The 17552-nt window shown below is 36.6% G+C and overlaps 1 protein-coding gene across 3 annotated transcripts in view; it reads right to left on the bottom strand.

Moving 5' to 3' along the window:
* Window positions 1-13155: 13155 nt before the first annotated feature.
* LOC140166104 (ADP-ribosylation factor GTPase-activating protein 1-like) overlaps window positions 13156-17552 on the bottom strand; it is a 77870-nt gene continuing 73473 nt past the window's right edge. For 2 of the 3 annotated variants that reach the window (XM_072189488.1, XM_072189487.1), the window contains 2 exons: window positions 15663-15887; window positions 13156-13991 (listed from right to left, as the gene is read on the bottom strand). In XM_072189488.1, coding sequence (XP_072045589.1) covers window positions 13829-13991; window positions 15663-15887 — 388 coding nt within the window. In that variant the 3' untranslated portion in view covers window positions 13156-13828. The remainder of the gene's footprint in view (window positions 13992-15662; window positions 15888-17552) is intronic. The other variant, XM_072189489.1, reaches the window with a different exon arrangement.

Genomic DNA, 17552 nt, shown 5'->3' on the forward strand with positions numbered 1-17552 from the left:
TCTACCAAGGATCCACTGGGGTTCGAACCAGCAACCTTTCGATCCATAGTCGAGGCAATACACACTATGCTATAAGTGGTTGTGCTAGAAAGACGTCTATTTATTATACTTATTGTTTACGGAATAAAGCGCGCGCACACGGTATACTATTACTAGTATATTACCAATGAATAACCCTAACCCTAATCATAACCCTAACCCTAATCCTAATCCTAACCATAATCCTAACCCTAATCCTAATCCAAACCCTAGTGCTGGTCCTAGTGAGCTGCGCCGGGCTGAACAGGTACGACAGGCAAAACAGGCACTTGCTAAATGCTTGCAAGCGGGTTAGCCAGTGCCTTTTGTAGCGCTTGTAACCGATAAAAAGTGTGACAACGGGGTGTCAACATGATAAGTGGGCAAAAGGTGGCAGCATACAGGGTTAACGGTGCAGCATGGCTGGGTCAATGCTGATCACTGTTAAAAATTAATTTGCTGCCCTCTGGATGTAAAGGGCTGATCCCTGTTTGCTTGATCATTCAAAAGAATTTATGCATAACAAAAGACAAATCCAGATTCAGCTGTCTGTCAAACTCATAAAGATATATGACATAATCTGATCCAATCAGGCTAAAGGTAATTTTGAAAATTGAGGTGTTAAGCGATGAAAAACCCCTGTTTTACGGGCCCGACCAGATGTTGCATTTTGGGAGATTTTTTTTAAGCGTTGCTAATATCATACAAAATCAGCTGTTTTGGGGCCAAAATGTATTGATTTTGACTGAAATTTTTTGAAAAAAATTCAAACAAGAAAAGCAAAAAATCCAGACCGACCGACCCTACTTGAAAAGTCTGCCCGCCCTTAAAACAAGGGGACAAAAAAACCCAACCCTATCATCATACTATTACTGAAATTTTACACTTGACCATACATCCTTGCAGTGTTACAAACTTTTATATGCTACCCGTGTCCATAGATATTTTATATTGCTGTTTTCTCCATATTCTCCCTATGTCGCAATTTCACTATTGCCACCTATGGAATGATTGTATCATTGTATCAGATTGCACCACATATGTAGCACAATGTTGGAAAATTGGAATGTTCTTTGGTTCACCTCAAGTTCGATAGTAACATATGTACATTTTAGATGTGTATTTTGCTGGTCGCAGTATCAAATCGTGTGTGTAAAGTTATTCACGAAGGGCATGCACGCATTACGAGTGCAAGGGTCGCTTTGTGACAAGTGAGGCGGAACTGCTAAAATGCATTGATGTCACTACCAAACTTGAGATGAACCGAAATATATGTTGACTGCTCATTGCCATAAGTGGGTAAATGCAATAGCTGCCATGTGTAGATGAGTACAATATACTGTGTGTAAAATGTTCACAGGGCAGCTATTACACTTACCCACTTCTGGCACTGAGCAGTCGACCCTGCATTCATTCACGAAAGGACAGGAAAATACATAATAATCATATTATACCAACAACATGGCAAAACAATTCGGAGATGCATGTATGCTGGCTTCCCGCAATGGGAATCGCATACAAATAATTGTGTAGTACTCTTCTCTATATCTATAAGCCTAAGTGTTTTTTGTACAGGTAAATATTAATGTGAAAAAGACTAGTTTTACACTAGACATTTCAAATGAATGTCTCTAATGTGTATATGCCAAAACAGTATTAGATATTTTGGCTTTATATTTGCTGTCAGTGCTCTTTGCTATCAATGGCTGAAATAAAGCTTTATGTTCAAGTATATTCTGCCAATTTGAATGTCATGCGTTTAATTTACTCTACAAAGTACCATATCGACCTAATTATCCCCTTAAGGGCTGGGGTATGAACGTTTGGACAGTATTTATTGTGGGACATTAGAGCACATCAGACATATCGAATTGCATTCTGAATACGAAGAATGGCCTTCTGATATCAAATAATTTTGATTTTTTTAATTAGCAATGTAATACACATTTTATGGCAAATCATTAAAATTGATATTTTTGATATTTAACAGTACTTGAAGTAAACTTTATAAATCTGATGATTTATACTTAAGTGTATGTAGGTGGGATGAAAAGCCGACGATCAATTGAAAATTTTGACCTTTCAGATTAAAGATATTGATTTTTTTTCCAAAACACACAAAAAAAATAGGTCTTTTTGGGGAAAAAATCCATATCTTCAATATAAAAGGTCAAAATTTTCAATTGATTGTCGGCTTTTCCTCCCAGCTACATACACTTTAAGAATATATCATTAGATTTATAAAATTTATTTCGAGGACTGTTATATATCAAAAATTTGAAAAATATCAAATTTTAATAATTTGTCATAAAATTTGTATTATATCGTGAATTTCAAAAGATGAAAATTATTTGATATCAGAAAGAGAATGCAATTTGATACGTCTGAGGTGCTCTCATGTCCCACAAAAAATACTGTCGAAACGCCATAAACGCTCATTCTAGATCCCTTAACTAAGACATCTGAAGGGGTAAATACACTATTTTTAGGCACTGTGGTGGTGTGCTAACCGTACTGACTCGAGTATAGTCCCACCAATTTTTTACACTTTACAGAACAGCTGAAATGGGAAGAATACCATTTTTCACGTTCTACAGCCTATTTTAAGCTTCTTGTTTGATACACTAGATATGCTCCATAAGTCTATTAAAATGTGCATTTTCATTATCATCGTTTATATGATGCATGAAAAAATTAAATCCAATCCAATTTACCAATATTTTAACCAAAAACTTGACCCAAATTTGTGTTGTTTAGAGTTCAAAGTCAGGACTACCAGTATATCATATAATGGAGTCATAGGTCAGGGGAATCATGGTGCTCATGGTGCAATAATAACCCATATGCTTTTAACAATTTAGTTACAAGTGATAAGGAATATTTTAGCTTTTAACAAAATTAATGGACAAATTAATGTTCAGCCCTTTCCAGACAGTTGAGTGAATTTATGTTTAAAAATCTTGACTTTTTTCGGCAAAAAAGCTAATGAATTTTGAAACAAAAGTCAATATTTTAGCATGGTACTATACTCGAGGGAATTAAAATTTTCTGAACTTAGGGGTGGGACTTTTAAAGGTGGGATAATACTCGCATCAGTATGGTAAAATGACCAACATGACCTAATATGGATATTTGACATTCTAGGAAATGTTGGTTTCCTTGTCTATACCAATACTTAACAGCAACACATAAATAGGGACAATAGTTTCATCATTACCATATTTTTCCATTTTGTCAATTTTTCATATGAAACCAAAAAACACCTCAAGAGAATTCTAGACTTGCCCTTCACTATTTCTACAAGTTTCAAATATTATTTTGTTTTCATGGACTGCACTGACAGTGCCTTTAAAATTATACCCATGCAGAATATACCAGTGGCACCAATGGGGGTACTACACCCATTGCATTTTTTTTGTTCATTTTGTGAAGAAATGAGAAAAGATAATTGGACAAAGTGGTATGCAAAATGAATGGGCAAATCTTCTCGTTCTATTGGTGGCATCGGTATCAATGTCACTTACATGCTTTAAGAGGTAGAGATGGCACAACACCCCCTGATCAATTTTGTGTCTAATTTTGCATTTTTCTCAAAACATAACTACACACTGTTAACAAAAGTTATGTATATTATAGGGGCAAGGAATCCAATTACTTCATTGAAATTTCAGTGATTCAAGACAAGTGGTTCATTATATATGTTAAGAAATGAGGTACATTCTAGCGCACCTCTTTTCTTATCATAAATAACGCTCGTCTTGAGTCACTGAAATTCCAGTGTAGTAACTGGATTCCTTGCCCCTATAATATAGTAACTTTTGTTACCAGTATGTTAATAGTCACAAATTTATCAAGGGGTGTAGTACCACCTTAAAATCATGTAAGCTACATTGATACCGATGCCACCAATAGAACGAGAAGATTTGCCCTTCATTTTGCATACCACTTTGTCCAATTTTTCTTTTCTCATTTCTTCACAAAATGCAACAAAAAAAAACCTGAAAAAAATGCAATGGGTGTACCCCTGAAAACAAATAAAAGACACGGTACACATTCAACAGACACACACATATTAACTGCTTTTGTTTGATAAAATTTTCATATTACATGTATATATTACCTTTATTGCTCCACACACATAATAACATTATACTGGACATATAGTACATCATAATATAATTACAATGGGTATGGAGGACATACAATACCTGATAATCAGGTGATGATAATAATAATCAAGTTTGAAAAATTTATCTTTACATTTTGGGATTCAAAATTCTACAATATTTTCAGGTTGAACAATTGACAATTATATTTGAAACAGAGGTACTTACAATGTACTATTAGCACAAGTTGTGTTTTGAAGCACCCTAATAATGAAAATATTCATGCATAATTAATTAATCCCCTCATCCCATGCATCCCACCCTCCCTGACTAAATTTCAATCACTGAATTCCTTGAATGGGCTATTCCAGTTGAAATCCATACCCCTATGGAAAACATGACCTTAATCTCCCACACAGGGAGTGTGAATTGTAAATGGGGTTACCTGAATGGGTGGTTTCATTTGAAATCTACACCCCTGTGTGGGAGATTAAGGTCATGTCTTCCATCTGGGGTGTATGGATTTCAACTGGAATAGCCCAATAGCTGCCTATAGTTGATACACTTGTTGAGCTTAGTTACTGTGATGCCTCGCTCTTCAACCTCGCTCTTCAAAAAGTTGCATTGATACTACTTGTGGTGATTGCAGACAACAATTTGTGGCCAAAATTTCATTAAATAATTCACTTCTAGGAAATCCATTGAGGTTGATAATTATTTTTTAATAATAACGTCATTACATAATGCATTTCTGAAAGTTGATGATCCAGAAAGTTCATGGTCAGAAAAGTAAACGGATTAGCAAAATAATAGATAAGATCCAGTTGGTAGGCAATGATAAGCAGTAGCGTAGCCAGCGGGGGGGCAGAGTGCCCCCCCCCCTGACAAAAAATGAAAGAAAAAGTGCCCTCTGACAAAAAAAATGAAAGAGAAAATCAGGAGGGCAAAGGAAAAGAAAAAGGGCAAGGAACCCTTTTCTAGCAAAATTCAGGGCCAAAATAGTGTAAAATAAAAAAAATTTCCGCGCTGCGCGCGCACATTGTAACAATAAAGCCCTTTTTTAGCCGGATAATGGGCAAAAATAGTGTAAAATATCATTTTTTTTCCCGCTACGTGCGCACATCATCCCAATAAGGCCCTTTTTCAGGAAGCTCGAAGACATACAGTCTCTATGTAATGTATGATGCAACTGCAATTTTTTTCGTCTGTGCCCCCAAAATTTTATTTTGCCCCCCCTGACCAAGAAAGCTGGCTACGCCCCTGATGATAAGTCAATGCAGTCTGCATGACTAGCAAACTCAATCACAAAAGCTGAAAAGTGACATCCTTTTGCAAAATGCAATGGGTAGCGATTGATAGGCTTGTCTCTCTGAAAACAGCAGTAAATAAAGACCATGAATGCCATTAATTTTCTACAAAGGCAAAATCAGCTTTAATATTCCTAAATTTTTGGTGTGTTCTTTATTCCCTCCAACTGCAAACATTCTCCAGAGTTTTGTCGATGTAGCTTGTGAGTGAGCAAATTTTGTATTAAGGATCAAATTGGCTCACTGAATTAGATTACAAAATAAGTATGTATCAATTAGAGCTCAAAAAGTATGCACACTTGCAGTATATCCATGTATTCCACATCTTTTTAGGTGCTAATAACAAACAGCACATTGGAATTTTCCCCTTGTGAGTCTTGTCTCCCTTGTGAGTCTTCTCCCAGTAACTTTTGAGTCTAATTTTCAGGTTAGTTACATTCCGGTTTCCTTTCTTCTCTTCTTTAACCACTTACAACCTTTTTCATAAATTAACAAACAAAATTGAAGAGTTACAGGATTGAACTCAAAAGTCCCACAGATTACATATCACATGCTTCTCCCCCTCTGGCACATTAGCTCAACAGAACAGTTCAGAATTCATGGAAATCTATTGCAGTAGAAGAAACTATGTTATCAAATGCCAGTGCCCTTGGTCAGTGCCCATGCTCTATGCTGTGCATGTTCAATGCAGTATATATTGTGACCAGACTGTAAAGACCTTTTACATGGTTACAATAATTGCACTCGCAAACATTGCCTGTTGCGACACAGCTTTCAAAGTGGGGTGAAGAATTACGATATAACCTTTCTAACGAGAACCAATCTATTGAACCTCATGATACATGTACTTCCATTTGTAACCCCATTTGAAATTCACACACCCTGTGTGGAAGACTATGGTCATGTCTTACATAGGGGGTGTGTGCATTTCAAATAGAATGGCCCAATGTGGTGATACAAGTTATTTCAAAGCCTGATTGTGCCTCCTTTGCACGATATGACAAGCATGTAAACAGCCTGTGATGAAATAGGAATGCCAAATTTTACCTATTGTTAGAATACAAGACCAACAAAACAAAAGTCTTGCATTCATCCTAGATGGTCAGTGGATGTATTTCCCATTCAATATTAATTAGGTTTGTAAGAAGATGTGAACAGCTATATGTGTAACCCTTTTTAAGCATATGGCACTCTCCCCTTATCAAAATAATTCGCTAAAAAATTTTCTCTCTTCTGTTTTTTAATTAAATCAACATAAGTATAATCAATAGAGTTACATAATTACTACTCTGATATGACACAAATTTAGAACATTTTTTCCAATCTGTAAGCATTTCAACATAATATATGTTGAAACAGTTTGGAAACAAAAAAATAAATATTTCTCAGCTAAAATATCTGACATCACAAACTATGGGTAATTTATAATATACACATAATACACTCACATTGCAAAAGACAAAGAGACATTTTATGAATTCATGCATAAGATTCATGTTCATGTCATTATCATTATCGTTAATTTTTTTTTCTAAATATGACCTAATTAATGTGTAGCAATTTAGTAGCCTGCCCAGAGCCTCTCAAAAGTAACAACAGACCCAATGACTTTATTTTGACTGCTCAGTACCAGAAGTGGGTAAGTGCAATAGCTGCCATGTGTGAGACGAGTACACTATACCTTGTGTGTAAATTGCCAAATATTCACAGGGCAGCTATTGCACTTGCCCACATCTGACACTGTGCAGTCACGTTTTATGCCCATATCACACTAAAGCAGTTGCTAACAGTGGAAGCATTTTGTAACATTTTTGCATACATTGGATCACGCATGAGGAAATTAAGCATCAGACTGATCCAAAATATCAATTACTGAGGCAATTATCAGTCACTGACATGCAAGCATTAGCATTACAAGCAGTTAGACTTGAATCAACTTGATTGACAATAATGAAAATCCACACTACCCGTGTGGAAGATTTTGGAAATATCTTCCACAGAGGCAGTATTATCACATTAACCAACTCCATTTGAAACTCACCCTCTCTCTGTGGAAGATTCAGGTTGAATCCTTCTTAGATGGGGCTGCCTATTGTGCACATTCCATCTGAAATTGATACTCTTTAGTGTGGATTTTAAATGGAATAGCTCACTACTAGCAGTGTTTGCATAATTGCTACCCAGTGTTAATCGCCACTGATTTGTCCCAACCATTGTTCTAGTTTGTTCAGCTTATAAATTGGCGTTATTGTGCAAGTCAATTAAGTCCAAACTTACGCTTGCATAAATTCACACAAGTGTGCACCAGTCACGAATTACACAACTACAGTTTGTCTACTCTGAAATACAAAGTGCCAACTCGAGCATATACAGCGCATAAATAGTGCGCAGTGCTGCGCCTTTGCTGCAGGTAAGCGTGCCTTCAAAGTCGGCACAATGTGTGCGTCCGCGTCGGTACTTTGTACTTCAGAGTAGACTGACTGTAGTCAAGTGCTGCGCCCAAATATGCATGCAATTCTGTACCAACACACAATTTTACGAGTCCCATTTTTTCGTCAATTATAAGCTGAACAAATTATACTGTTAGCATGAAACAACTATTACAAATCGACTGCTCAGTGCCAGGCGTGGGTAAGTGCAATAGCTGCCCTGTGAACATTTGGCAATTTAAACACACTATATTGTACTCGTACTCATACACATGGCAGCTACACATGGCAGTTATTGCACTTACCCACTTCAGGCAGTGAACAATCCAAATACTCCTATACACCCTTTGCACAGTCATCCCATAATGAGGTTCTACCTGCAAACTGCAAACTGCATCTTGTATGTGTGTAGGCCTTTCATATGCATGTTTTAATTACAGCATATGCTTTGTAAAAGCCTGTAGCTAGAAAAGCAGAAATGTATTTTTTGTGCATACCTTTGTTATGGTGAACCTTGTTTTGGTAGTAAAATGGCGGATCCGTGCAAGAGTGGTTAGTTTGGTGTTTGGACTTCAGGGGTACTAAGATTTGCAGAACTTATGTAACAAATTATTGTTTATAATATCAAGTTTTGGTATGGAATAGGGATATACATATATCCTACTTACTAGCTACATTCTGAACAGACCTAAGAAGTAGTTCTAGCTAGTTTTTCAAAATAGTTGGACTGCAAGTACAACTGCATATTCTGTGGAAATATGTTGCTAGATGAGTGGACATGTACAAATGCTTGGTCAAAGTTATGGACAATATAAAAAAAGCTATCCACATTTCTGAAGTATATTCAAAAGATTACATTTTCAGAAAAATATTAAAGGATGTTTGTTACTTTATGGAAGCCAATAGAGAAGTATTCCTTTACAAATTATTATGAATACACAATGTTTCCTCTATTTGGGAGTTTATAAGACTAACTTAAGTTTTAAAGTAAACAAGAAAACTGTTTTGCATTTATCTGCTCAGGAAATTGGCTGTTCCAATTGAAAACCACACCCCTACTGCAAAAGATTTTGGAATTCCAACCAAATTCAATGGTTTAACTTATTCCAGATCCAACCATTTTCATCCATAAAAAGTGGAAAATTTTGTATTTCTAAACAAAATTGTCTACTATTTTTGGTCAAAATTCAACTGGATTTGACAAAATTTCAACAATTTTCAGCTGTAATTGCACATAAAGCTGCAGATATTTCTGGCTAGATTGACCATACGGTGCAACTGGAATTGAAATGACACTGAAATATTCCACAGGGGAGTGTGGCTTTTAAATGAAAATAGCCCAATACGTGTACATACACAACCAAAAAAACAGTGCATTTGTGTACAAGTCTCCAATACTGCAAAAGTGGAAATGTTCATGCAATTCTCGCGTTTCACAATACGATGCGCCGCCAGCGGTAATTACTCCAGAGTCGACATCGCTGTTCTAGCTGCTGTTGAATTTTCACGCCGAGTGTGATAATAAATATGTTGAAAACAGCTCCACAAAGGATTACTTGTAATCAATAGATAGAAAATGGATCTACTATAATTGTTGTTTTAGTGTGAGTGTGCATTCGCATGTAATAGCATTATATAATGACATTTAAACACACAATGATGCATGTTTCTGTATTGTGTTCGTATTACGCTGGCTATATGGATGTCGACCTTTTCCCATGATGCACTGCGTATTTTGGCCTCGACCTAGCGACCGCTGGAGGCGCACTCTATTGTGAAACGTGAGAATTAATTTTTCGCCCTTTGAACTGTTTCGTTTGTTTTTAAGTTCAAGATTCAAAGCTTCCTTACACTGACCTATACACAGGAATATAATCGCAAATTGGTCTATTCCAGCTGAATTCCATACACCCTATATGGATGACATGACCTTAATCTCCCACACATGGAATGTAGAATTCAAATGGAGTCACCCATTCAAGCAACCCCATTTGAAATTCACACTCCCTGTGTGGAAGATTAAGGTCATGTCTTCCATGGGGGTGTATGGATTTTGACTGTAATATCCCATTGTTATTTTCGCAGTAGCGGCTTGGAATGTGCAAAGCACAAAACTAAATGCAACACAAAAATTTCCACATTCACGGTACTGTCCAACCTCTGTAATCCTGCCACAATTGGGTTTAAAATGTTTTCAACATTTAGTGTGTTTCTACTGAGAACAATTACCAGGACAGACATGAGTCTTGCTCAGTAGAAACTGCCCCTAGTGATACCACTATTTCTGACTGATAAACCATCTCCCCAATTTCTATTGGGTTGCAAACTGCTAAATATACAGGATAACATTAAGTTTTCTCAATGGAAAAGCCTGGATACTGGTAGCAAGAGTTCTGGTACGGTACAACAAAATCCAGGTTTTCCCAGTAGAAACACCATAATTGATTCCTTGCATTGGTAAAATTGGAACCTAAGAATATTGCAACATGGAGAATCATGCCAGGAGGTTGTTATGTACACTGATGCCCTGCACTTTGAAGCATCACTGACCTCCAGTATCTTAAAATCCAAAATTTGAAGTTGCATCAGCCAAAAAGCTGGTGAACTTCATATCATCCTGGGTTCCAAGGCCATACTTTACACTGAGGCAAAAACTCTAATTGATCTTTCTCAAACAACAGGAATAGATTTTAAATCAAAATTACGTGCACACAAATACATGAAACTGGTTTTGACTTCTTCCCTATAAATTTTGACTCTTACGCAGCATACATAGGATTTTTGGACTGTGGCCAGTGAAGCTTCAAACATTGTATGCAAATAACAAACATTTTCCTGACTAGCACTGGAACAAACAGACTCCTTTATTTACTTCACTTTGTGTGCATTGAAGGGACTAACAGGTCGCATATAACACTGCTCGGAGAGCAAGAGCCTATTTTGTTCAAATATCCACTACTAGTATTAGCTATTACTTATTATATTTCATCATTCAGCCTTTACTGCCACATAATTATAAATTTTATAACTTCTTTTAACAGGAAAACTGTCAACAGCTTCATTTCCACATTTCAATACTCATAGTACTTTTCTCTGTAATACTTTGTATGTATTCATTAACAATAGACACACCAGCTCATTAGTAGGCTAATGATCACCAATTTAGTGGCTTCTACTGAATTCTAAGTTGCGCCATGTTTATGTTATAAAAGTGCTACAATTACAATTCAGGCTACACTAAATAATAATTATGATTCTGATAACAAGTTGAGATAACATTGAGGTGGAAGGAAATTATTTGAAAGTATGCGAAAAAGTTTTATTTGAATTTTTAAACGAAACACAAATGAAAGCATGATTTCATAATGTATTTACTCAATGAATATTGACAGTGACTTCGCATAAACCTATTTTATTGAACTTTTTAAAAAAAGTTTGTTTTAAATTTTGAATAACTATTGAAAAGCAATAAATGTAGCATGAATATTCAATACTGTACTTCAATTCCACTTTTACAGGAAGATCAGATGTTGAAATTGTCTTTGATAACAAGCAATAATACAGAAACTTGTCATCTTGCTGCTTTGAAATTCTCTACAAATACTACATCTGACATCACCTCCTGATGTAATGTACTCTCAGTGTTTGTATTGCACTGCAGGGCTTCGTCTATCATTTTGAGTTATAAAACAGCTCAAATTCTTGGTATAATTCCAGGCAAACTTGCCTTCCTCCAACATCACATAATGCCTCCATTACCGCAGTAAAGTTCATCAATTGATTGAGTTCGTCATCAAGTCTTTTTAGAAGAGCAATAAAATTGCTTGCAGAAAGCTCACCAAAATACATGTGTGTTGGATTGAAATAGGACTCACTCCTTTGAGAGAAAAAAATTGTTTGTGCAGTGCTCATCTTTTGAGATGACGTTGAGAGATTAAAATACTCTCCTTAATTTTGTAAGTAGAGGTCAAGCTGGAGGCGCTGATTAGTAAAGACTAAATGTTTCATATTCATTCAGCTGCTGAAATCACTCTCACACATGGAGCGTACAGTCTGTCCACATAGAAGTACAAAGTAAATAGATCTCAGAAACTGGAGGTATGAGAATAATTATATCAGTGCAATGCCTGTGTAAGTTTTTTGGCGCGCCCACTGCTGCGTGATTTGAACTTGCCGAGCGCTCAATGCTCTTTACACTTCATGTTTTTTAACACACAGTACAGTGTGTGTGACGCAAAGCATCGACCCGACGCCACAGATTTGGTTTGTACTTCTATGTGGACAGACTGTAGTAGCAGAGCAATCACTCTCATCACTCTCCTGAAAAACAGCTGTTCAAATACAGTAACTGTTTTTTAACACCCAGTACAGTGTGTGTGACGCAAAGCATCAACCCCTGATGCCACAGATTTGGTTTGTACTTCTACGTGGACAGACTGTAGTAGCAGAGCAATCACTCTCACTCTCCTGAAAAACAGCTGCTGTTCAAATACAGTAACTGTTTATGGACAGAACAACAAAATCATATCTCAGGCTGAAATTGTTCTCTCTTTCTCAGAAGAGTCTCAGCATTGCTTGAAGCCACCAACAATATTTGTTCTCAGAACGAAAAATAGTACCCTTTCTTTTGAGAAGAGCAATTATTGATTGCTTATTAGCTCACCTTAAATACCGCTACTGAGAGTGATTCAGCACTCTCCTTGATTCACTCAATCTTTAAATACTGGCCATACAGTCCAAGTTTCAGTAAAACAGTCTGTATCATTTTGCCAAGCTCATAAAGCATGGCTCAATATGGTGGGGTTTGACTGCCAAAGAATGTACAACATCCAGGAGAGGAAATGGTTGATGTACAATCAATGATGATGGCACCACTTGATCTCATCTAGTGTCAGTTGTAAATCCAGATTCAATAAATGAAATCATACTTGATATGAAATTCAACAGTTGGTTCAGTAAAGTTGTCAGTTTTTCGGCATTGGGCTATTGCAGTTGAAATCCATCATAACATGCTCAATCTGAGGCAATTGACGAACGTGTTGATACTAACGCTTTATTCCGTACAATATGTGTATTGTTATAGAGGGGCTTACGACGGGCTATATGTATTGTAATGTACAAAAAGTAGCCTGGGTTCGGAACAGTAACCTCAGAATATGCACTGTCTAAAATCCATACACCCCCTATGAAGACATAACCGTAATCTCCCCACAGGGAATATTAATTTCAAATGGGGTTACCTGAACAGGTGACTCAATTTAAAATTTATATTCCCTGTGTGGTGATTAAGTCATGTCTTCCATAGGGGTGTATGGATTTCAACTGAAATAGCACATTAATATTTTAGCTTGAAACGGACACTCAGAGATATTCTGTACCATATGCCAAATAGAATTGGCTTAACTGCGCCAAAAAGTTAATTGAGCATAGAAAAGGATGAATTTGATCCTAAAAACCAAATGCTTTCTGATAAAATCTTATTGTCATTCTCTGTTGGCCTATCATTGCACCATCAGCTAGCACACAAATGTGGAGTATGGTTCAACATTTGGCTGCTGCACATGCATGTCTTATCCATGTTGACAAAGAAATTCAGCAGTTTGTTATTTTAACCCTAAAATATTGTTTCCAGATTCACTGCAGGGTGAAAACCTAAAATAATTAATTTGATAACCAGGCAGGTTCTGTTCACCCCAGAAGCTCTGCTCTGATGGGGCTTCCTCTTAAAAGTCAAATGGGATAAAGTTCTGTGGAATGTTTTTCAGGTACTTGAATTGCATCACTGGATGCAAGACGCTCAGCTCATGATATCATGCCGACATCGCCTTTTTAGGACACTCTAGCATCTGTTGAATTCCAAGTATAACATCCCATTCCTTGAATCTGGGTGACATTTCACACAAAAATTGAATGTCTAGATACAATTCAGTTCAATTGAATAAGCACCATTTGTGAGTTCAACTTAGTGTCAATCGCCTTTCTTTGGGTTTTTTACTTCTTGTTCTACCGCTTCCCACGCCGCGTCGTCCCATCCCCCATCTTCGTTCCAGTCGTCTTCCAGCGATTTGATTGGCTTGGTGTTCACGTTGGTTTTTGTTTTGCTCTTTGTGGACTTTGTTTTGGAAGGTTTACTGTAGAAGTGAGATAAAAAGGATATGAAAAAACAAAACATGTTAGTATGGCTGAAATCTTCATCACAATCAGATGCAAACACAAGGTGAGATGGTGCAATGGTATTCACAGTTTGAAGACACATGATAAACTTCCCCTAGTACCTTGAAAGTCGCAGATTCAAATTTAAATGCAACGAGGGTAGAAAAAGACCATTGCACCTTCATACCAGCTTTGTATGGTGCACATATTTCAAAGTTCTTTCAAAACAATTGAAAGTTTCCGATATAAAAAATTTAGTAATCTTACATAAGGTCATTATTGGATCAGTGTGGATCATGCTCATTCTGCAGATATAAATAAGAACGACCAAGCCATCTGCATGAAATGTATTTGTTATGGTACACTGGCACACTCATCTGATTTAGCTGTTTTTATGAAGGCACATTGTCAACTTCATGTCATGGGTTCAAACCCTAGCAGTGTCATTAGCACACTAAAGTAACACATTTCTTCATGATTGCTTGGCTCCAGTTACAGATACCACTACCCATAACAAACCAATGTAATTGTTGGTGCAAAAAACAGTGAACAAATAACACATTCCAGAACATAGTCTAGCTGAAAAACCAAAAAAGAGAGATGAATGCTCTTTTCCAGCATGACCTAAACTTGGCTTGTTTATTTCTTTTTCCAAGTATTTCAGCAGATATGCTAGCTATTTATTATTGCAATTTGAACTGTACACATTTATTTGTAGCTTCTGGTAGAAGTATGTGTGGCATTTACTGCAGGGCAAAGATGACCTCATTTTGAGTTGATGCGTTACCATGGTGATATTGCTTGAAGGAAACATTCAAAGAATCTAGACACAGAGGTATGAAGGTTTCCTATATCAAACTAGTTCGTCAGTGCCTCATTATTTTCCTTTAAAGTAAAACTGTGTGAGGAGATACAATAAAGTCATCAAAAGTATTTCGGATAACTGTAATATATAAGTTTCTTGAAAAATAGTACAGTTGAATTGCCTTGCCATTTCTGAAACAATTGGAAGGGTATTGCAAGTCCAGATCTTGGAACATCAGTTCTTTATAATTTTGGCTTCATAAAATGGTGTTTATTCACATTTTATCCTTGCATTAAACAGAGATTTCTGTATGCATAAGTTATTTTCATATACAGATGATTTTCATGTTTTGACAAATTGCACAAATTTATTTTTATCTGAAGTTCATGTCACAGATATATTCCATGATATCTTTTTCATGTTGATATATTCATATTTCCATGGCTACTCACACAAACTTTGTGAAAATAACGCACATGCAGAAACAACCGTTTATACAGTCCCTGGACTTCAAAGAGGCACAAGATACCCTGTTCAACTCATGATAAGCACAATTATTTGGTTTTTGTTAATTGAAGGTGTAATACAAGTCCACATTGGTGCAAAGGCTGCATGTATGCTACACTAAATCGATCCATGATTGTCTAACCTATTAGGGAGTTGAATAAGGTATACCCTGTATCTAAATAACTCCATATACCCCTGTGGTAGACATGACCTTAATCTTCCACACAGGGAGTGTAAACTTCAAATGGGGTTGGGTTTCACCCCCTGTTTGGGAGATTAAGGTCTTATCTTCCATAGGGGGTGTATGGATTTCAACAGGAGAAGCCATTCTACTTACGGATTATCATCAAAATCCAGTAGTAAATCACCCTGTTCCGCATCATCATTGCCCCACGTATCCCATCCATCGTTGGCAATCTTGGCGTCATTGTCAGTCTTCTGTGTCAATGGTGCGCTGACCCACGTATCGTCGTCTCCCCATCCCCAATTGTCGTCTGGACTCCTGGGAGGGGTAGGGACATCATGAAGAAGAGGAGTGTCACTTTTATCTGGGTCCATAAGACTGGATGATGGGGGAAAGTGACAGCAACAGCGACAACAGCAGGTGATGGGTATATACAGCAGGGGTTTTGAAATGTGTTTGGGGCCCAGTGTGATGGGCCAAGCAAGCGGGATGGGGAAGAAGGAAGGCGCAAGGACAAATGGATATGGTGTGGGGAAGGAAAAGATGAAGAGATGTGTAAGTGTAAGCCACCATGTTAATGAATTATGCATGAGCTAATTGATTAGGCCAGATAAAAGAAATTAGCTGGTTCTCGTCCAGAGGATTTGAATGAATTGAGGAGAATGGGAGGTGTTTTTCCCCTCAGTTGTAATCCTTTTACGACACAATTTTGGGAAACAATGAGGTAGTACTTATTATTTGAAGGTTCTGAGGGGGAGAATATTACAAAAACTTCTTTAAAGTAATTCATGTTGCTTCAATAATGAATTGCTGGTACTTTAAAATCAAAAGTTATACACTTATATGGACCGACTCCAGAAAATGATGTGGGAGGGAACGAGAACCAACAAATTTATTTTATATGGCCTTAAAAGGTGATGTGGAGATATGTGAAGACATGTTCAATGGTTCTAGCTACTAATTAAGCATTTTTTGCAACTTTTCTACAAAATTGTGACAATTTTTGTGCTTTGATTTCAAATGTGTCGAGGAAAAAACTCAAGAAACTTAATGTTTTGATTGATTTCCCTGGATTGTATGGTTCCTGGAATTCAGATTTAAATGGTTAATTTTAAAGCTTTATTTCAGGAATCACATGGATGGATGGTGTAGTACAGGTGTAAAACCATTTAACAAGACAATCACATTTCTTTACAAAACAGAATTTGGTGTGAAATCTTGTGAAATTTAAATTGTATAAAATAATGCACTTGTACTGAGATGTTGATGCATCTAAATGCGCTCCCCCGTACCCCCGAACGTGTGCATTATTTTGTATAATTTCACTCCCAACAAGTGATTTGCATTTATTAACCTATAATTCTAATTGACTATAAAAGTCAAAAGGTCAAACTATTTTTTTCATACATCTCCACACTACCCCAAGTGAAATGTTAATGATGCTATAAAATACAGCAAGATATGATTTTTCTTTCCATGAGTTCCCAAAAAAGGTATTCTGGCTGATACAAGAGAATTGATTCTTCCCTTTTTTACAGGAACGAAAAAATGAGAGCAAACTAAGAATCATGAGATTCAGTTAATTTGTGTTACCAAATAGTGGTCCAACTTATTTGGAATTATATGATATCACATACATATGTGGAAAAGAGAAATCTAATCTTTTGTGTTGGACTAGCTAAGTAAGAACAATGAGCTACTAGACGTGGTTGTGTAACACTCAATAAAATGAAATATATACTGATGGAGACACTCTGAGGCTGAGGCTTAACTGAGGCTGAATTGATGAGATTAGTAGGTGTTCAGAAAACAAGGAAAAAAGTGGCATATCTTGCTTATTTCGCATTGAAACTAGGTTAATAATCTTGTGTACCGTATTAATTAGCTTTATATCACCTTGATTAGCTAACCATGAGGTCTGTCTCACAAACACTTATCTCAATCTTACATCTGATTATCGCATGTAAACCCTACTAAGGGTACAAACTAAAATAATCAAATCAAGTCTTTGTTTGTTAGGGATGGGAGGTTTAAAGTGTTGAT

The sequence above is a fragment of the Amphiura filiformis genome, chromosome 12, assembly GCF_039555335.1.
Source record: "Amphiura filiformis chromosome 12, Afil_fr2py, whole genome shotgun sequence".
Taxonomy (NCBI): Eukaryota; Metazoa; Echinodermata; class Ophiuroidea; order Amphilepidida; family Amphiuridae; genus Amphiura; species Amphiura filiformis.